The sequence below is a fragment of the Haliaeetus leucocephalus genome, unplaced genomic scaffold (assembly GCF_000737465.1).
Source record: "Haliaeetus leucocephalus isolate CR32 unplaced genomic scaffold, Haliaeetus_leucocephalus-4.0 Scaffold473, whole genome shotgun sequence".
Taxonomy (NCBI): domain Eukaryota; kingdom Metazoa; phylum Chordata; class Aves; order Accipitriformes; family Accipitridae; genus Haliaeetus; species Haliaeetus leucocephalus.
In genome coordinates this window covers 8,439,304-8,461,017 of record NW_010972909.1, presented here as the reverse complement: position 1 = coordinate 8,461,017, position 21,714 = coordinate 8,439,304, and the positions used below count along the sequence as shown (strand labels likewise).

The following is a 21,714-nucleotide window of genomic DNA, read 5'->3' as shown; positions in this document are numbered from 1 at the left end:
TTCTGCAAAGTCTAAGCAAATTCTGTCCCAGGGGCCTCCAGCTCTGGTACCTGACGACTGAATAGCTCTGCTCAAAACCACCCTGCGCTACCACGTGTCCTGTGATGCACCGCCAAGTCCCGGGTCTTTCCTATTTGTGGCTTCAAGTTGTAGGGCTCAAGTGAAACTATCATGATGGAAAATCTGAACCTTGATATATCTTGGTTCAATGGCACTGAAAGAAAATGAACAAACAAGCTGACTGACTGTATGGAGGCTCTCTCGGGACTTCTTCTCTCTAAGTAAACATGTACAATGTATTTTGCAGCCAAAAAATATTATCCCTTGTAAATAAGGGCTATTGTATTGAAAACAATATTCCTGGTATGAGCATCAAATTAATTTTGAATTTTAATTCAAGTTCTAAAAAATCTGTTTCAAAAGAAACAGATCTGTGTGATCAAAAAGTGGCATTTGGTCTGTATTTTAAGCAGAAGTGTCTGGAGGTATCAAGGGTAAAGTGAAATATCCGAGTAGACTTCTCTTTTCTCTTCTGCTCAAGATGATGGAAGACATGCAAAATTATGTTGTCAAATTCAAATTATCCAAGATTAATTCAAAAGAAATCAAAAGCTGAATCTCTGCAAGCCTGCCAAAAGTTAGACTACCTTGTCTAAATCAATTACTTCAGAATAACCATCTGCTAAGAGTCCATGCGCTGTAATAGAGCCTCTTGGAATCTTACTACTCCAGTGGGGGAAAAATGAAAATAAAAGCAAGCAGAAGAAATCCCAGGGGACTGTAGCTTCAGGAGGCGAAAAATTGGTGCTTTTTGCTTGCCTGTCTCTTCCCAGTTTCCTGCCCCCTTCAGCGTATGAGAAAGACAAGAAGAGTTTGTGCACTTTGGAAACTCGATAGGAGGCAGCAGCTGATCTTCCCATCACCAGCCTAAAAATAATCCACTCCAGGGCTTGGAGCGGCTTCACTAAGTGGAGGAAAATCCTGCCATCGGGATGATATTGATCACATAGCACAACCGAGTGACAATTTGGGTTGGTATTTTGGTTTTGTGTTTACAAAGGTAAGCTACAGAGTTTGATCTAACATTCAGCAACCAAACGGGGCATGCGATGACCCTCCCCCATTATCTCCCACTAACCACCTCCTCCTCCTTCCCTTTATATCTGTGGGACAGGGCTGCTCCTCGTTCTTTCCTAGGATTACAACTCCAATCTCTTTTTCCTTTTCCTTTTCCATTCGCAGGCGTTCTCAGCCTTTACCGTCCCCTCCTGCTGATGCTTTCTTTGCTGCTGTTCACAGGGTTACGTTTCTTTTTTTAAACTGTCCTGCCTTGGCATGTGAAGTCGAAGGTTTTACAGCAGGCAGTGTAGCATGCTGATGTTGGAAATCGCATTGTGTTAAGAAGCTTACCAAAAAAGAAAAAAGCAATATATTAGATGTGTGAGACCACTGCAGATGTTTGTGTGAAATGCTTTTCAGTGCCAATAGCCTGTTTAGCACCACTGCTGTTGTGATTTTCTCTGTGTTTGGAGCCTGATCCAAAAACCTACCGAAGTCAATGAGATTCCTTGCATTGACTTCAGTAACGTTTGGATCGGGCTGCTGGTGTATGGCAGTTAGTGATGAGAATGCTGACAACTATCAGAGGTAACTCATCACCTTAAGGCCCAAGGTAACTGGGACAGTGCTTAGCAAGGAAGCAGGGTCTATCTAGAATAGGTGGTCACAGCTGAAATAGGAGTAAAAAGGAAAATGATATTTTGTACAGGATCATTTTTGATAAAATAGGTTTTAAAGGGGCTGCACTTTTTGCCATTACCTTAGCAGAACTCTTTGCAAATAATGCATAGACTGTAGATCACACAGATTGTGCTAGGTCCAGTGCTTTTAGGAAGGGAAGAAGAGCAAACTGTTAGGTTTATACCTAGAAGGGAAAAAGATGCAGAGCACTAACCTAAAATCTGTGGCAAAACTCAGAGTTAGGCCTTCCATTGTGCTTATCCAAACCTATAAATTCATAATTTGTCCTTAGTTAAAATTTTCTGTGTGAAATTCAAGAAGGAAGGAAAAATTCTTGCTTTTGTAATGACTTAATTATTCAGAAGATAAGAACTAACTACTTTTGTAAACTCTGAGTACTTTCTCCATCCTGTGTCTATATGCATACACATATGTATATATCTATATATATACATGTATATATGCATATATGGGCATATAAAGCCCATTTTATGTAAGACCAAAAAAAAAAAAATCTGAACTGAGACCCAAGTATGCTCTGTAAGCTGACATATTTTAATTAGGAAGTGCAGCTATTAATTTTATTCTTTTTTAAATATAGGCAACAGAACTACTGAAATAAATGTTTTTCAGAACATTCTTATTTCCCCCAAACAAGGTCCACGTGAGGAGTGTATTTATACTCTTTTCTTTATAATCATAAGTATCTTGCAGAGCATGCTGAACAGAGTGATAATCCAGGTAAGATGAAACTCTTGAATATGAAGACTTTTAAGCCCACTTTAAAATAGCTAAGGTAATTAAAATGTCTTTAACTAGAAATCTTACAGTTTTGCATTTGGCAAGGATGTTCTCATAATTTTTATGGAAATTTAAATTATCTACCATTTTCCCATTGTCTTCTTAACAATTGCTTGTGGAAAATATATCTCAGGAACTGGCTTATTGCCCTGAGAATCCCCATTTATGCTTGTTAAAATGAGATTTGTAAGTGTTTAGGTTCAATGCTACATCATATTAATTTTTGCAATTTTGTCCTATTTTTTTCTTCCCCAAACCTTTTTCTTCCTCACAGTGAATATTTATTCCTGAATCTCTTTTGTACTGGTTTCTGTTTATTATATTATGACTATGTCTGTACACCTTAGCCCAAAACCAGAAAGTCTCAACTTGCCAGTGATGGGGATTTTAGCATGCAAATTTAAATGCTTAAAGGACATAAGTTTTTTTAGCTATTTCATTGCAGTGTAAACTGCTGTTCAGATAGTTCACATCCTCATTAAAGTAAACCAACAGGGAATCAGATTCCCCAATGGTGTAAAGGAGAGCTGAATCTTGCCTTCCACTGGCATCATCATGGGCCTGTCCTCCTGATTGTTCTTTCCATTCCCATCCTCTGTTTTGCTCATGGCTTTAGCTTGTAGCCAACTGCTCAGCAAATGCCATTTTCAAAAGGAGAAAGAAGAAACACCTCTGAAAATTTCTGACCAGTTCAAGACTTTGTAAAGACTGAGCAATTTGTCAATAACTTTGAAGGACAAAGGCCTTCCAGTCTTTAAGTGTTAAAACAAAAAATTACCTGGTACTTGGAACTCCTGTTGGAGCTCTGAATGTAGCTGGTACCTTCAGGTAAACTTTATCACATCACTGCATTTCCCCTGACTGAAATGCTAGGTTAAACCTAGTATGGTTGTCAACGTAATTATGAAGTATAACATTCCTGCTATAATTAGCAGTGAAGTGAATATATTGCGATGTACTCTCTTCAGTGTAATCACCCCAGCATAATTTGGTGGCCTACTATATTCAACAGAAAGGGAAATTATCTCTGGGAAAGCCATTTTTTGTAGCAAGTATGAATAGCGTTGTCTTCTTAAATGAGGATCTCATCAGTTATTCTGAAAGGCTGCTACTACCTGATGAGAAATAGTGGTCAGTAACTTCAGCTGGCCAATAAATTTCAAAACAACTTGCTACCCTTTTGTCTGTTCTCTCCCAAATATTTGTGTTTGGGTTATGCATTTTATTGTTTTAATGTGGCAGTCGGACTGCTCCCAGTTTTTGCAGACATTGCTGTTTGCTAGACAAAGCCCTCTGCCTGTAAAGAAGCCTTCAGCTCCAAAGATTACGACCTGAACATGAGCTTAGAGAAAAGGTCTTGGCAGTCCATATGAGAAGAAGAGTCCTTTGCTTCCCAGTGACTATCCCTGCCTTTGGGACCCATAGATAAAGATTTGCTAAGAAACTAGCAGATATTTCTCTGCTGTAATGCCCTATGGCTCGTGGGTGCTTGAGAGAGCCCTGCATGAGCCAACTTTGGAATTGAAGTATGGCAACTGCAACAACTAAGCACCGATGTCAAGCTTGCTGTGAGCAGGGCTTCTTATCTTGGGAACAGCACCATGGTGATTAAGACCATTAATTCTGAGGCTGAACTAGTATTTGCATGGCTCTCTACTAGTCTGTGTAGCCTACAGCGAAGCAGGTAGCTGCCTACAGCAGCAGACTGCTGAGGGTGATAAAACCATCTGGCTTTGCTGCTTAATTCACCGATGTACAGTTCCAGGAAGGCCAGCTTTGGGCTGCTGCCAGTGTTACCAAGGAAGGTGTCTTAGCAGCTGTAGGAGGGCAATTGCTGCTATGGAATGTGATAACCTCTCTTGAGTTGCAGCAATAACTGCTTTTCCACCCCTTGACAACAGAAGTCTCTTCAACTACTCTCTCCTCATGTGGCTCTGCAGCCCAGTTTTTCCTCTTTGATGTCTCCCTGCGTACTTACTGTGGCCTAAAAAGTCTCTCTCCTCATCTTTGGTAGGGAGAAAATCACCTTTGGCTACACTGTGGGAAACCTTGAGTCAGTTCTGTGTTCTGACGTGCTTAGGGCTAATTCAAAGACCTTCAGCATGGCTATCTGTTACAGGGTTAGACTTGTTCGGTGTGGTCAGCATTCTGTCTTTGGCAATGATCAACAGCTGGTGCTCGGGAAAAATATAAAAAGTCTTTAGTGTATTTAACTATGTACTTGCACAATGCTCAGCACTGACTGAAACAAACAGCACTTCCTTGCATAGGCAAGATACCTCTATTCACCTCTCTACAGATCTAGTTCTGACTGAAGCCCGTCATTGGCTTACTAGAAGAGTTAAAGCCAATCGAAGAATAGTTTCATTATTATTAAGGGAACAAAATTTGGTCAGTGATCAGCCATAGAAGTGTTCCATCTTCCTTTCTAACTCCAGCTGCAGTTTTTGATGAGTTACAACAGTAAGCATAACTGCAATTCTTCGTGATTTTTCTGAATTTGTTCTTCCATTTCACATTTTCATTTCATGAAGTGAAATCTTATGGTTTTACACAAGAGGAGGGAATAGTGCCTTTTCACTCTGCCTTTCATTGGTTATCTGCAGTCAAGATCTTCCAAATTGTCATCATTTCCAGGCTTGTTTTTTTGAGTGAAAAGTCAGTATAGCTGAGGCCTTTTAAAACTCTAAAATTTTTAGAATTATTAAAGATCTCTTTAGCCTTAACTCCCAACACTGAAATACTGTTTGAAAATGCAGCTTAGACTCTCAAATTGTTCTGAAGCTTTTGAACATGCTACTTGCACTGTTTGCAGCCCTAAGAATGTGTTCATCTGTAGCTACGCAGAGCTTTGCAAGCATGGGATCTGAGTGTTGGCAAGAAAAATTTTGCCATTTTATTATCAAATTTTCCTTTGAAGAAGACTGAAGGTTACACTGTTTCCTTGGATGAGCAATTGCATTGTGAAACCTGTCATGGTCCAACTCCTGTTAACTTTTAGTGGAGCTGCACAAGCATTGTTGTAAATTGCCCCATACTGTCTAGAGAAGTCAAGGACTTGTTCTTCTGCCTTAGGGGCTTTTCTTTCTGTCCTTTGGAAATGAACACAGCTTGTTAAACCTTGAGGCCAATGAAAATGATCCTCTGGAGGCATGCCCTGATGCAGTGGAAAGTAATGGCTAATTTCAGCTTCAAACAAAATGGGAGTCTCACTCGCATTGATTGTAAATGCAAAGCATCCTCCCTTACACGTCAGAAAAATTTCATCCAATATATTTCCCCTATCTGTGAAACTTGAGCAAAGAAATAGAAACTACATGACATGCTTTATGCTTGGGGTGATGAGCCTGTGCATCAGTGCATCTCCAGAGCCCCATATGTATGTAAGTTTTCCAAAAAACAGAGCAAGGTCCAGTGGTTTGAGTCACATGGGCAAAACTTTGGAGGGTATATCGGATCTGCCTTCTGCACCAGAAATGGATGGGAAGGGAATGATGGGGTGGTTACTTGCTCCCTGTGAGGCACATTGGAGATAAAATTATTTCTTAGAGCTTTAATGTACTGCAGTGTTTTCACACGCTGCTCTTGAAGATACAGAGAACTACTAGCTGTCTGTCTGCATAAACACCAGAAAATGTCTATGAAAGGTGGCATACACCAACAGATGCAGAACATGAGTCCTCCACTTCCAGTCATAGCTCATTTCTAGCACACTGTGGATGGACAGATGGATGGAAGAACGGAAGGAAGGGGGGAAGAAGGATCGCTGGGCTATTAATGCTTCTACAGTTCTTACCTCTTCTATTCCCTATCAGTACCATACTGTACTAGATGTGTGTCTTGAAGTGGGTGCTGCTAAAAAGGGAAGTTGTACCTGGTGAGTGTTTTATGAGGCCAAATCATAAGTTGCATTGGGTCAACACAGCACCATGAGACTGATCAGAATGTTTTGATAGATTTTAAGCGTGTGGAGGTTTAATGAACATGGTCACTGGATGTGCTGATTAATGAAGTGTATTCTAATTTAAAAACTTGGGAATTTATTGTCAATTACCCTATCTCATTTCATTGGCAATGCAACCTTTCTGATTTTCTGTTGTTTTTGTTTTTTTTTACAAACTGACCAATGTAGGCTTTTTTATTTTCTCTCTCATTTTAAGAGAAGAAAATTAAATTCTACCTCTTATTTGAAATGAACCTGTAACAAAAGTATTTTGAATAGACTGCTTATACCTACTCTTGAGAATTATCATCAGTATGATGGGTACTGTCTCTATACATCAGTATTAACAATAGGGCCAGATTCTTTCCTCAGCCCTGCCAACGTGCAAAGGACGGTTGGTTTTAAGAGTATGTTATTGGACATACTCCATCACAAAACTAGGCACAGCACAGATTCTTGTGAAGATTCAGATGCGACTCTTGAAAGATGCATCTTTCTTGAGAGCTTTTAAGGACCATTGTTTGAGGTGTAATATGAAACGTCTACAACCTGATGGTAGGTCCTAGCTAGCAGATAGCACTCTCCGTGCGGTTAATAGTCCTTTCTTCCACAGGAACACCTACTACCTATATTCCATTTCCCTTCCATAAAAAATGGAAGAAAAACAACACTTCCCTTAGCTTCTCTTGGAGATGGCTTTAATCCTTTCTCCCAGATCTATTTTTGACTAAAAGCCAAAAGCTACACTGGAAGTCAATGATTCAATGCTCATTTGAACCCAGGATCCTCCTGCCTTTCGGTACCAATCCAACCACTAGACCACAATAGCGTCTTACACTGTCTCAGAAAAGAGTCCTCTTTGTGGGAAAGGGAGGAAAATTCCCAGCAGAACTCCCTTGGACTTCTGACCTTCGATAAAAATGAGGAAACGACACTTCTGATTTTCAAGAGATTATCATTACCATTATGTTTCTCTTAAAGGAGACATGTTGAGCTTTTACAAATTAAAACCAATCTCTGTGTAGTTTTTTAAAAAATTCCCTATTTGTTTTGCTAATAACTCCTCAGTCTATTCAGACAGAATTCATATGAACATAATGTTTCTTTTGTGTTACTAATCATATGCATAAAAATGAAATGATAGGATGATAGTGGTCATATCACTCTATTCATTATAGAGAATGGGCCAAACTCTCCACCTTCTACTGAAGATTGAGTGGGTTGCCCATCAGCTTTTGCACCACAGTAAGTACATGCATGCATTTTTGCAGGATGTGGTCCACCATATGACTCTGAGTTATGCTTAACTTCTGGCAAATCTCAGACCATAAACTGCTGATATGTTTGGAAAAGAGACTGCATTTATCACATTCTTTTCAATGAAACGCCTTTACAAATTTCACTGATGTATTTCAATATGGATTATGCTTTTCAGATCCAGCAAAAAGTTAGTTAAAAGGAAAAAGGGGGTTAGCAGAGGTTCAAAGTGTGTCTTTGAACTCTGTATTCTTTTGAAGATCTGTATGTTTCTGCTCTCTCTAAGGGAGTACTTGAGTAGTTTATGCTTGCCTTGTTATGCTTACCTTGTTTAAACAACTAGGCTCATAGAACTAACCTGAACTATTTCAGGAAACAAGGAAAGCCTTTTTATCCCGATTCAACTAACTTTTTTTTCAACTGTGTTCATGCATTTTTTGCATGTCTATATTGTTCTGATTCTGCAAAACTCATTAATGCCAATGTTGTTGCAGAAAGATGCATTCACCGAAGTATACATATACTTTGCTGAATTAAAGATCTTCTTTCCTTTTAGTATGTAAAATTTGGAAAAAAAGATGTGAGCAAATGAGTTTACACAACCTATTCTGTAGCACTATGTTGCTGTGTATAAGTCTCAGGCAAAGAAATCAGCAAGGAAACATTTTGGTTGCAATCTTGTTTCATCTTCTTATAAAGAAGAATGAAAAAATAAACGATGCGTAAGTTGATAAAAGCCAGAAGCTGGCCATAACTCTGGGTCATACTATGGCCCACACTCTGCAAGCACGAACGCATGAGCTTATCTTGGTGTACAAAAATAATCTTATAAGAAATCATGGAAGTCAGAGAACTGCTTAGGTGAGGCTAAGCACGTGCATAAGGATTTGCAAGATCAACCATAAATGCTGATTTACTGTCTATGCAATCTTCAATATAGCCTTCTTTGATCAAGAGTTTGGCAATTATCTGTAATGACTAGTGTATGTGACCATTGTTCTAAGGGACAATGAAGAAATACAAAATATCAGTGAATGCAAAGCTGCCAAATCACAAATACCAAAGGTTCAGAGCTTGCACTGAGAATGTAGTGCAACAAATTGTATGAACAGAGGTGTTGCACAGAGAATATTGGCTCATCAAGGAAGCACTAACACACGGGAGTCAGCTTATGTGCATTTGAGTTTTCTTATGAGAAATAGAAATAAGTTTTTTTTCAAAACTTTCTTGTTCTTTCTCTATATTCTCATAGAGCATTTGCAGCATAAGATCTGTGCATATAATGAACACTAGAAGACATAGCGTAGTGTATTTAATAAATAGTACTTATAATAAATCATAAATATAAATACATATAAATATTAACTAAATATAAATAATATTCTTTTAACATAAACACAGCCTTCATTCTAATTTGCTTATACTTGATGGAGCCCAAAAGAATTTTCAAAATAGAACTGAATTATTCTCTGTGTGTTGTTCACGTGCTCCTTCTGTATCTCTTTGTTGTATTTATTTTGTGTTTAGCTAAAGGGAATGCTAGCAGTCTTGGTAGTCAATTATTCTCTCTTTTTTGTAGTAGTCAGACCTTCTGGAAGCAATGAGGCTCGCATTTTGTGGTAACGACAATGCTTCAGCCTATAACATCAGTGCTGGTGTCCTAAGAAATGTCTGCTTTGTGGATGCCCTCAACTTGGTTCCCCATGTCTTCTTGCTATTTATCACCTTCCCAATTTTGTTCATTGGTGAGTTATTCAATGGAGCTGTGCAATCCTACAAACACTTGAGCATGTATTTTTACTCACTCATGTTTATATGTGCTTGGAGGCTTCTCTCTGGAGAAGTTTTCTTCAGATTTGAAATTGGCAGCTTGCAACCTTTGCTATTATTAGATATTAGAAGACTTAGGGCAGTGGGTCTGAATTCCCTTCAAGTGATGTGAATTTCAGAGAATATCCAAAATGTGCAACTTGGATCTAAGGCTAGGAGAAGTGTAGGAAACTTTTAAAACAGAGTAATTACTTCTTTTGCCAACATTTGTAAACAGAAGTAGAGCAAAAGAGATAATCTTTTTCCACAGGAATGAAAATAAGAAATTATAAATCTCTCTTGAAGAATTTAGGACAGTGGAGTGGCCCTAACTCACATGTTCTTGTAAAAAGCCCCATCTAAACCAGTACTCTAATGATACTTTTTCTCTATATTGTGTCTTTATCCTAGTTATTTGCAGTGATGAAATAAATACAATTTAATACTTTTTCAGAGCTGTCAAACAGATTCTAACTGATCATAGGAGACAAAGAGACTTGAATAACTGTCAAAAGGCAATAAGTATTAATAAAAATAAATATTATCCTGACAACTGCATGAGAAATGGCATGTCAGTTCTTCCATGTTACCTTCCTGGTGTCACATACATCCATAGCAATACATTCCTTCCACAAGGAAGATTTGAATTTGAGACTATATTCAAACTAGAGATTTAAGGATTTCCATTATGCAAAAAGACTCTGAAGTGATTGAATAATAGGGCCACAGGAACCTGTGGGCTAAGACGCTCAGTACCCAGCAATCAAAGGTGTAACAAGATCCAGTGACTGAAAACTAATTAAGTAATTAGGCAAGGGAATAAGAAACAAGTTCTAACAAAAGAATAACTAAAGACTGGAAAAAACCCAAAGGGTTAGGGAGAACTCTCTCCAACAGTGCTGGATCTTTATGTCAGTGCTGGCTTTTTCTTTAAGATGAGATGCAAGTCATCCTTGAATTACAGGGCTTTCTGCAGAAGTGTTTGATGAAAACGTCTGAGGGCAGAGATAATCTTTTACAACATTCTGTGTTATGCATCAAGTGATAGCAGGCTGCTTTAGTTTTTTTGCAGGTATTAGCCATTTAATTTTGAAATAGCATTGCAGCCACTGAAAATTCCCTCTATTTTCTAACAATGTTAGAAAAAAAATAATAGCTTAAATTCTATGGTAGGTATGTATGTATGTAATTCTTTGTTTTCTATTTTGTACCTTGGTTATCAGGACAAATAGTTGTTGAACAGAACATTAAAAGCCAACTGGCATCCACAGTATTGACTGACTCCAAAACCAAAAATTGATGATGAACTGTGTTTGTGCAGATGTATGGGCAAAGAGGAAATAGAAATGAAAAGCAGCTTGGGAGAGACAAAGATAGAAGCAAGGTCAAAGAAAGCCACATTAGATTAGGAAAATCTCAGGAAACTATAGAAAGTGCTTGAGACAGATGTGGAGAAGAGAGAATATTTCGTTCCTGCAGTACTTCGCATACTAAACAAGGATGAAATGGTGAAATCCGGACAGTTTCCAAGAACGAATAAACCCGGGCTCTGGTTTATGTTTCTCTGAGTCACCTGATGAGCCTCTAGGAACAATGAGATGCTGCATCCTTGTGTATCAAAAGCGCATCCTGGGTTTTAAACTCAGTTGTTTGTGTTTTCTTTTGATTTGTTTCTTTACTACCCCAAAATGTGCTGTTCTTGGGATTCTCTAATGGGCTTCAGGAAGTCTGTCAGGGAATTCCAGGAGTTGCCTTACAGTAAGAGGGACATGTACAGCCATTTGGGCTGACTTAGGACAGCCCTGTACCAGGTGGGACAGGACCAAGGCCAAAGCAACATGCAGGACAGACTCGCCGTCATGAGAGGCTGACCTCTGATCGGTCCTCAGCTCCCCGAGCACTGTCACATCCATCAGGTCCTTGGTGTCCCACTTCTTGCCAGGTTGCTGGGCTCAGAGAGGATCTTGCCTGAAAAGGATAGGTGCCATCTGAGGTGATGACATGGAAATAGGCTTCAAGATTAATTTGTTGATTAAATCAGCTGAGTCCTGGTGCTGTGCTGTGAGCTTTCATGTGCCAGGGTGAGGAGGCTGGGCTGTGCCGGAGGAGTGGAGATTGGGAAATTGCCATTCAGCATCCCCTGAGACAGTGCTACCAACCAGGCCTGAAACAAAGATAATAAATTTTATTTGTTTGAAGTAAATATATCTCTTTGAGGCCTCTTTGGAGGATGCAACATTTTTATCAGTTGGAAACTTTTCCCACTCTTGTCTATGACTCGGAAAGACATGATGATGCCATCACTTAGGAACTGTCAGTCCCTGTTGTGTGAGGGTGAGACTCTGAGACATTTCTTCTGGTTTTCTCATCATTGTTCTTGCCTGGGGACCTCTTTTCTTTGATTGCAATTGTGGGAAGCTTGTTGTCCCATTGTCTACAGAGTTAGATCAAAATTAGGGGGGGGCTACATGGCAACTCAGACACTCCTGGGTCATCTTATTAGTAAAAACAGCCCTCATATTCTTGTAGGGGTTTTGTATTAATTGTATACTATTAAGTGTGACCTATGGATTAGAATAGGGAATTGATAACCAGATCACTCACTGGCTGGCTGTGTGATAACCTTCCTCTTTCATTACTATTATTTCCCAGGCTGGGGAAGCCAAAGCTCCAAAGTCCAGATTCACCACAATACCTGGCTGCACTTCCCTGGACACAACCTGCGGTGGATCCTGACATTCACCCTCCTGTTTGTACATGTGTGTGAAATAGCAGAGGGCATAGTTTCCGATACGTAAGTGATGGTGTTTGGTGGATAGCCAAGCTAATTACATTCGTTAATGTAAAGTGTTATTGAGTGATGAGCTGGCTAAAAAGGTGTAAGGAGTTTTTCCCCCCAAAAGATGGGGCATCATTTCATGAACTGCCCCGATTTTAATGGGATGAAGGCGAAACGATTGTTCTTAGCACTTTGTTATTCTCTTATTGTCAATATTTACAATATTGACAAAAGTTAAAGCATTCACATGGAAAAAATCTTTTTGTCTCTAGGAAAGTCATATTTGTCCTCTTAAATAGATTAGCAGAACCCTAGGAATGTAACAGTGGTGAAAAAAAGACACCAAATTCACTAATTTATACCTTATTTATTTTCAGACAAATGAAATCTCGCCATCTGCATCTCTTTCTACCAGCTATAATGGGATTTGTGGCTGCCACTGTATCCATAGTCTATTACCACAATATTGAAACATCTAACTTTCCAAAGTTACTGTTGGGTAAGTCTAAAATTTAGATACTCTTACAAAACCCAGTGAGTTAGCCACAGTCAGCTTGCGTAGATTGAAGAGGATGGTGAAATGAATGAGAATACTAAAAAAGAGAGAGGAATAATTCTCTGCTTTTTGAACTAGTATTATTGTAGGAGTTATTGCACCTTTTATAACGTACACCCTGAAAACTTTCTGAAAGTGATCACAAAAGGAAAAGCATTGTATGCCTATTGTATTTCTAGCATAAGCTTTTAGGTATTTATTTTTTAACACTGCTCATTATTTTGAGGCAAAAACTTGTCTTCATTCAAAAGGGCTATTTTAAAAGGCCACTTTTAAAAGTAATCAAAAATCATCCTGTGCAAATGGCTGTTGTTTCACAGCATTCTTTGCAGTTGATTCTGAGGTTACCCAGTCTACTGTCTAAGTCAGGAGATGGTCAGAAGAATGTGACTAGACATCGCAGGATAATGTTTCGTACAGGCATACTGTCCAAATTACATATAACTCAACAACCTGAATGAGCCATTGACAGATACAAGCCAGGATGCAGGATATAATTATACTATATGAACTCTTTTTCAAAATGAGCATCTTTCCATATGCACCATGCTTTTTCAAAGAGACAATATGATATTTGTCATGTTAAGTGACTTTTGCTTCATTTTAATAATAAAGTTCCCCTTCAGATTACCTTTAGTGGACTTTTCTAATTGTGTGAAGACCCACTATTGTGGATCTCTTTGAAGGGTGATGGCCCAGGAAAGAAAACAGTGACTTGGGAAAAGGAAGTGCAAAGCAAATCTCCTGAACCTGAGTTCCTGACTTTGGCTGACATCACACATCGCCAGCCTGCAGGCTGGCGATATAGAGGATCACCGTGCCTGCATTGCACTAAGCCATGGAATAGTTCTGTTTGGGAGAGCTAAAACTTCTGCAGTGCTGGTGTAGTCAATTTTTTTTTTTTTTTTTTTTTAAATTATGCATGTTTTACAGCTCTCTTTCTTTACTGGATAATGGCCTTTGTCACCAAAACGATCAAGCTTGTCAGATACTGCCAGGATGGTGTGTCATTTTCTCAACTGCGTTTCTGCATCACTGGAATTATGGTCATTCTCTATGGGCTGCTGATGGCTGTGGAGATCAATGTCATTCGAGTTAGGGTATGTGGGTTCTTTATCAGGGTCTGAAAAAGTATCAGTAGTATCTTGGGGATGAAGATGGGTCTTTAGTCCCAGTAACTCTGGCTTGTGTCAAGTTTAGGCCCAAGTTTAGCTTAGCCATAAGTATCTGGTTAATTCTATAGAAATCAATGGGACCTGGCATCTCTTTAAAATGTATGTCCTTGATGTGTCCCCTGGACTTGGTATGTATGTATGCTTGTGTATATGTATACACACAGAGAGTGCATATGTATTTGTATAGATATTCATGCATATTTGTAAGGGTATATGTGTATGTAATCTATACAATATATGCTATGTTAATGCAGATAAACTATATATGTAGTGAATGTACAAGTTAGCATACATTCTTACTGACAATAATTTAAAATATAATTATAACTCAAGAACTCTTTTTTGTTGTTGTTCAGATAGAGATAGGTGGTACTGGTAGGCTACAGAGCTGTGTCCACATACCATATTGCTCAATTCCTCACCAGTTATGCTTTCAACATGGAAATGATCCTATTTACATGCAAATTTATATTTAAATTCAATGTATAATTACCGTTAAATGCAAATATGACACTGTAGTTGTATTATACATAATTTTTACTAAAAATTACTGTTAATAAGGTAATTCCTGAGCACATGCTGTCTATTTTCTCCTCTCCAGAGGTATGTTTTTTTCATGAACCCTCAGAAAGTAAAGCCACCAGAGGATCTACAGGACCTGGGGGTGAGGTTTCTGCAGCCATTTGTCAATTTGCTCTCAAAGGCGACTTACTGGTGGATGAATACTCTTATTATATCTGCTCACAAGAAACCTGTGGACCTGAAGGCTATTGGAAAGCTTCCAATTGCAATGAGAGCACTGACAAATTACATTTGTCTCAAAGAAGCATATGAGGAACAAAAGGTAACCGGAGATGTTTGTGTCACTCTTTAGCCTTAGAAACTGTAGTGTCACTTTGAATTTTTTCTGCTTCTATGAAATCCTAATTTTAGGAATTTTTAACTTAGGACTGTTTATTCCAAGGTGAAACTTGGCTTAGAATGTTCCAGTCCAATGGTTACTCTTTGGTTTTAAGTGATTTTACAGCAGGGAAGGGTTGCCAGATTGAGAGCAACTGGAAACTAAAACCATAACAGACTGATTACTTGCTAGATTTCATTTTAAAAGTGAAAGCTTTGTTTAAACCTTAGCTACTTGTGACAGCATCTTAAATTAGAAGACATTCTGTCCATAGTTTCAGCCTGAAACACTCACCTTCACTCTTTTCTCCAGTCACCAATCCAAAACACAACATGATATGGGCTGCTATGAAGAAAATTAACTCCATCCCAGCCAGACCCAGTACAAAACCAAGGTTGGGCGAACTCACTGGGTAGGGCAGAAGTTTCCAGAGAAACCTCTGGATACATTTAGGGAACACTGTGGTGTTTCACTTGTGCTTAAAGCTGGTGATTTCTGCCAAAAAAGAAGTATTTTGTTTTGCAGAAAGGAGGGAGAATTTGAGAGCCTGTCTCCCTGATTTGTACATACATATCAATTCTCAAGTGTAAACAGAGAGAATTCAGGCATTAAGAGGCCACTTTGGAAAATGTATCATGTAGGACAAAAGCATATAAATCCTGTTCCTGGTGCACACACCAGATAAATGTGTTTCCAAGCAGTGCACAGTTTAGAACTGCAATGCAAGGGGAAGCCGGGAGGAGCAGCTCTCTGCTCCCAGCAAATGATGGAGCTGCAGGCTCCTTTCTGTGCCCTCTGAAATGAAACCATAGTCAGTGCAATTGTTTCTATTTTAATAGATTTAGGTTGCTTCTCTACAAAATAGTCAATGCTTACAGTACTAGAGACCGAGACCCTTCTGCTTTAAGCAGAAAACTACTGAGTCGTTGGAAGTGAGCTTTTCACAGCAAAGGAGAAGTGCATCCCTTAGACCATGCTCCTTAAAGAAGCATTTGGTGCCTAAATCTTGCTTAAAGAGACCAAAAAGTCTTAGGCACCTACATGCCCCTGAGGATCTGAGTCTCTGTGCCATTCTTAATGACAGGCATGATGTCTAGGTGCAAGCATTTTTCTGTAGCTCATTTACATCTGCAGATACTGTGTGTGCCTGCACAAATATGGGGTTCAGATGCCAAAAGGCGAGTTAAATGTGCTATTGCTCATGTGCACGAATGCAAACATTCAGTGTGTAGCTTCCCTCGGCACATGTCATGCACAAATGAAGACTTGCATAAACATACCCGTACAGTTACATGCACCTACATTTATAAAGCTGGCTTACATCAGATTTTTTGGTTTCCGTAGTTGTTTAAAGTCTTGAGATTACCACAGCTTCTAGCACATTTATGCTAATATTCAAAAACAGGCTGTAACCCTAAAGTAAACTGATACTTCACAGATAAAGTTAAAGTAAACCAAAGGGCTAAAACCAATCCAAAGAGCCAGGCAGTAGGAACTCGCTGCAGTTCACTCCCACGGAGGAATGTGTTGGTTTGTGCACGGCTGGGTCAGAAAGCAGCCTCAGAATTAAGAAAATTCTTCAGGTTGAAGCATGGTCTGGAATCTGGAAGAGATGATATGTCACTGTCTCTGCTGCCAGGGTGTATTTTGCACTAATCTTCTGCAGCTGGCGAGGGGAGCCCCCCAGCATCCTCTGGATTAAGTGGGGTTACCCCTGCCTGAGCCTGGAGATAGCTGATCTCAGCTGTGCTCCATGGCCCTGCAGAAAGAAGGCTTCTGTTCCTTTCCAAACCTTTCTTATCATGCCTTGATGAACGAGGCTGAACGTGACCATGAATATTCTGTATTGTAAAATACCTTTGAGATAGCTCACGTGATGTTGTCTTGCTATCCCTTCTGCATGCTATGAAAATTGAAAGCAGCTGAGGTTCTCTAACAAGTAATAGCATGAGGGAAATGAGTCAGGTTAAATTTTGATGACTGGTTTCTCAAAATCACTGTTTTCCAAACCTGTGTCCCAAGCATATACAACTGTAAACTAGTGGGTCTGAGATTAACTCTTTATGGCTGCTATCTTCTGATTAAATAGCATATTGCCACTTGCGTAACCATGAAGTCTGTGAACACTGGGTTCAACCTTTTCATGTTTTCTTTGATGTCAGTGGGTAACTCCTGAAATCTGTATTCAATTATTTTGACAGAATTCTTCTGGGTCCTACCATATGAAGGTTTGCCTACTGAAACAAGACCTAAGCTAACACTTCTCAGTAACAAATCTGAATTCACTATTCTCTTCTATATTTTCTTACATCTTCAAGTTTTCATCAAGCATTTCTTAGCATTATGAATACATTCACTACTCAAAATTCTTTTGTTATAAGTAATTTTTTCAAAACATCAAGTAATTTAATTTTAATATCACTTTCATGCTACATGGTGTTTTATAGAACTTTAAAGCCAGTTATCAGTAATTTTATTATAATATTAAGCAATATAAACCAACACAATACAAGGCTAAATAACTGGTGATCAACATTCTAATTGGCTATTAGTCTGGTAGTTGCTACTGCAAAAGGCATTCCAACACTTACAGTAAGATATAGGTCATTTGTTGCTGGTTTTATAGATAGTTTGTGTTCGGCAACATAGCATAACACAGCATATCATAAGAAAACAACATAGCATATGTTCTTTCAAATTAGAAGATACTATAAAACTAGAGGTAAAACAAGCTCTTTTGATAATTGAGCTTACTTAAATATGCTGTTTGAGTTTTTTTCCTAAACAAAGTACTGCCAAAAAAATTGCAATTGGCTTTCCTTATCTCATTATTTCCTGCTGTCAGTAAATATTCTAAAAGATGGACGTGCTTTATTTTCTTGCCTTTCTGGACAGTCTCCTATAGAAACAGAAATACCTCATCTTACAGTGTTTTTATCATACCTTTCTAAGAATCCTGGAGAAATTCTAAATGTGGATAGGAAGGTTGCTTCTGCAGAAGACAAAGAATTTTTTAATAAGATTGAGAAGAAAAATAAGTCTTTAATAATATGCAATGAAACTCTCACAGCCAAATTTTTGGACCAATGTACTATATGTGGGTAGTACTTGTCACATAATCCCCCTCCCCAAAAATTTTATCCTGTTTCTGTTGTTGCTTGGCTTTTGTTTTGGTTTCTATACAAGTAGTGTGGATGTTTCAAACCACATACTAGTGCATCATACATCACATATCCCAAACTAGATTTAACACATTGATATTACATTTGGTTTACCCCATCAACCAAAAGCCTGTGTAATTTGCTCTGACAGTCAATAGAAAGTTTTACTTTTGGGATGGTGTAATAGAAAATGCAATTTTTAAAGTCAAGGACCATCAGAATTTCCTATACTTGCTGTTCATGTGCCACTGTGGATCTTACCTGTTATGGCAAAACCAGGAGAAAAGAAAGTGTGTTAGGTAGCTAGAAATCACAGGGACGGAGCATTGCCCTTCAGCATCAGACTGACACTGTCAGCTCCAGCAGTAAGGGAACAGTCAGATTTCCGTATTTACTGAGGCGTACCTTACAGGTGGCTTGATTTACCAGCAAGTGCTGTCTCACTGCCCTTATTTCAACTGTTGAGTGCCCAAGGTAGAGAAAATTACAATCATTTAAAAGGGAGGTGACAAGAAAACCTAAGCAAGTGCCACAAGTGAGAACAGCAGTCCAGCCTAGTAATTCACACAACAAACGCTACCAACCATACCAACAAAAATAATCCTGGAAAATTTAAACAAACACCAGGATGTATAGTTGTGTAAACTGATTAAGTTCACATTTGTGTTGCTGCAACTCTTCCCTGTCTTTAGTACAGCTCCCCTCCTTTTCTGTAACTGGATCATTTTTAACATTATGTTTTAAGATACTTTTTCTCACCTTCCAAAAGGAAAGTATGTCCTTCCAGCCTCCTGTGCCCAGGAGGAGAAACTCTTGGCTTCAGGTGGCTTCCCAAGCCACAGCAGTTTAAAGGGACTGGGAAACTGCAGAAAATAATCATCATGGTAATAACATTTTTTCATGCAGAAGGCCCAGACAGAGCTTTTTATTTGTGTCTTAAGACATTGGCCAAACTTTCAACTGTGGATTTACTGAAACATGTCAGTGGTTGTCAGACAGCTATAATGAGTGGTGACTGACAGATCATCCTTCAGTACCTAAATAAAGGATAGGGTTGGCATGTACAACATACTATACTGCAAGCCCATAACACTGGGCCTCAAGAACCATTCTGGAAAAGAGCTTAAGATTAGAAGAAAAACCGACTCTTCTTTCTCTCCCTTGCCCATTAGATACTTCAGTGAATTTGAAATTCTGATTAAAAACGAAGAAACAACAGTGTTTAGCAATAGAGATTATTAGATAATTTAATTTAAATTAAATAATATTTTTTCCAATGAAAAGTAAGTATATTTCATGTAGCAATGACAGTTATGTGAATTGTAGTAGTAGTGAAAACAGCTATTAAAATAGCAAAATCTTATTAAAGAAATAAGGATTTGCCAATGCTATTTACCAAATTTACCATTAATTGAATGTCCATAATAGGATGTGCAATTTTTTCTGAAAGACAGCAGATGTGTTTTCCTAATAAATTAGCTTAGCTCATATCAAGCTGCTAAAGTGCAGATCATTTATTTGAGGAGGATGCCAGTAGCTCCTGTAGTGCCGTCTAGCTCAAAACCCATTAGGCAACAGATTCAGAGCCTTTTGTCTGGGAAATTTGCATGAGGCCCTTGCGTGCTTTCCCTCATCTGAAGAAGCAGTTTCATTCTTACCACTGTCGGAAATCTTACCTCCAGTTTGTCCCCGTGCTGCTTATTTCTCTGTATTAAGCCTCTTGGCATTGGGTATGACCAGCCTGGCCTAATCTCTAGAAGCCAGTAAGCAGCTATCTGGCCCTCCTGTACCCTTGTACATTTTTGGCACCATGCACATATTCTATCTCACTGTTGAAGTGGCATGAAAGGAAAAACAGAGAAAAGAGGAAAAAAGACAAGGCAGCCAGGCAGGGTACAGGCATGCTTGTTTTTCTTTGGTTAATTTGCCAGGGCAGGGTGTTGTTATTACTGGGCTATACTTAAAATGTCTCTGTGAACACTCAGGAGGGCTTGGCGTGGGTTACAACTTGCAGTCATCTGTGCTACTTGAAAAATGACAGATGTTTTTTTAAAGTGTCAAAAGCTGCTGCTTGAAGCGCAAGGAAGCACTCTGCAGACCATAGATCTGTTAAGTAAAACTCTTTCTTCTTTAGATTGAAAGGACCTCAGAAATGCCAGAACTCCTCTGACTAGATACAGAGATATTTGCTGGTTGGTGTTTTAGGGCAGGAGTTGTCATACTGCATAGATCCACAGAACTGAAAGCTAGAAAGCATCCTTGGTTGATTTAATCTTACCTCCCAACATAGCCTGTTACTTTCATCGTGTTGAGCACAGTAACTGCTGATCGGCTGAAGTGTGTCTTCCTGGAAGGCGTCCAAGAGATGGAAAAAAATCCAGATAAATTAAAGTGTATTCTTGTAGGTGTCTGTCCATGTTTTCTCTTTCAATCCCTTTCTCACATCAGAGGCCTTTACTGGATCAAGTGGTTTCACAGCTACTGTGAAAGCCAAGATTACCCATACCAGCAAGGGCTTGAAAGGTCAGACCTTTTCCTAAGCGCACATGTGACAAGGAGCAATGGCTACATGCCAGTATGATTAATCTGTGTGTGCATTCCTGTGTTCACAGGTTCAGAAAAGTGGTAGGATTTAGAGATGAGAAACCGCAGTTACCAAGAGGAGGCAGAATTTGAATTTGCTGTGAAGAATGTCTGAAATCTGTTGATATCTACATGTTTGCTACCTCACCCACTCCAAAACACCCTTCAGGAACCATTTGGGCATCCAGACAGGAACGAGATGGAAGTTGCCGTAATAAAGCCAGGGAGGTCTCTTCTTGGTGCATTGATACCTGTTTCTCTGTTTTCCAGAAAAAGGTAGCAGACCAGCCCAATCGGAGTCCCTCCATATGGTTAGCCATGTACAGTGCTTTTGGACGACCAATTCTCCTCAGCAGCACATTCCGTTACTTGGCTGACTTGCTGGGTTTTGCTGGGCCATTGTGCATTTCTGGCATTGTCCAGGGCTTCCAGAATACAACCAATAATACAAATACGACAGAAAAGGTAACGTGACAACACGGATTGAAAGACTTTGTTTGGTAGTAGTTCTAGATTCATATCAGGTATTTAATACTTCTGGCTGCATGCTTTTATATGTCTGTGATCATCATTGTATTATTTCATTGTTTCTTTCAAGCAAATTGAGTAATTTTTTGTGAGAGACAGTCAAGTTATAAATCTCAGTAGTGGAAGTCTTTGGTATGAATGCAACACAGGTAGTGCAGGCTTCCCCCAGTTGCCCAGCTGTCTGCCTCTTGGTGGAGTCATCCCTGCAGTTCTGGGGAGAAGGAACAGCTTTTCTGCTCCTCTTTAACTATGCCTCCTCGTCTCAGGCAGGACACCCGCTGGTGGTGCCTCAGGGAGGCATCCAGCAGGGATGAGTCTGGGAATTCTGCTTAATTTCTATCCGTCTGTCCATTGGTAGTTCATTGACTGGTTTGAGCTCTCTGAAATCTGTTTTCCACTGGGAGGCAGAGAGTAGTCACTCCCTGTTTGTGACTGGTTGTGCTCTTGTTGCTGTGGTGAAATGCATTGGTGCATGTGAGAA

General features: G+C 39.2%; 1 protein-coding gene across 1 annotated transcript in view; it reads left to right on the top strand.

Annotated features, from left to right (window-relative positions):
• The first annotated feature begins 952 nt into the window (after positions 1-952).
• Positions 953-21,714, top strand: part of ABCC9 (ATP-binding cassette, sub-family C (CFTR/MRP), member 9) — a 74,983-nt gene continuing 54,221 nt past the window's right edge. Inside the window, exons 1-7 of the mRNA XM_010575430.1 lie at positions 953-1,060; positions 9,321-9,486; positions 12,203-12,344; positions 12,707-12,828; positions 13,819-13,985; positions 14,662-14,904; positions 20,976-21,170. Of these exons, the coding sequence (XP_010573732.1) occupies positions 9,342-9,486; positions 12,203-12,344; positions 12,707-12,828; positions 13,819-13,985; positions 14,662-14,904; positions 20,976-21,170 (1,014 nt within the window). The 5' untranslated portion in view covers positions 953-1,060; positions 9,321-9,341. The remainder of the gene's footprint in view (positions 1,061-9,320; positions 9,487-12,202; positions 12,345-12,706; positions 12,829-13,818; positions 13,986-14,661; positions 14,905-20,975; positions 21,171-21,714) is intronic.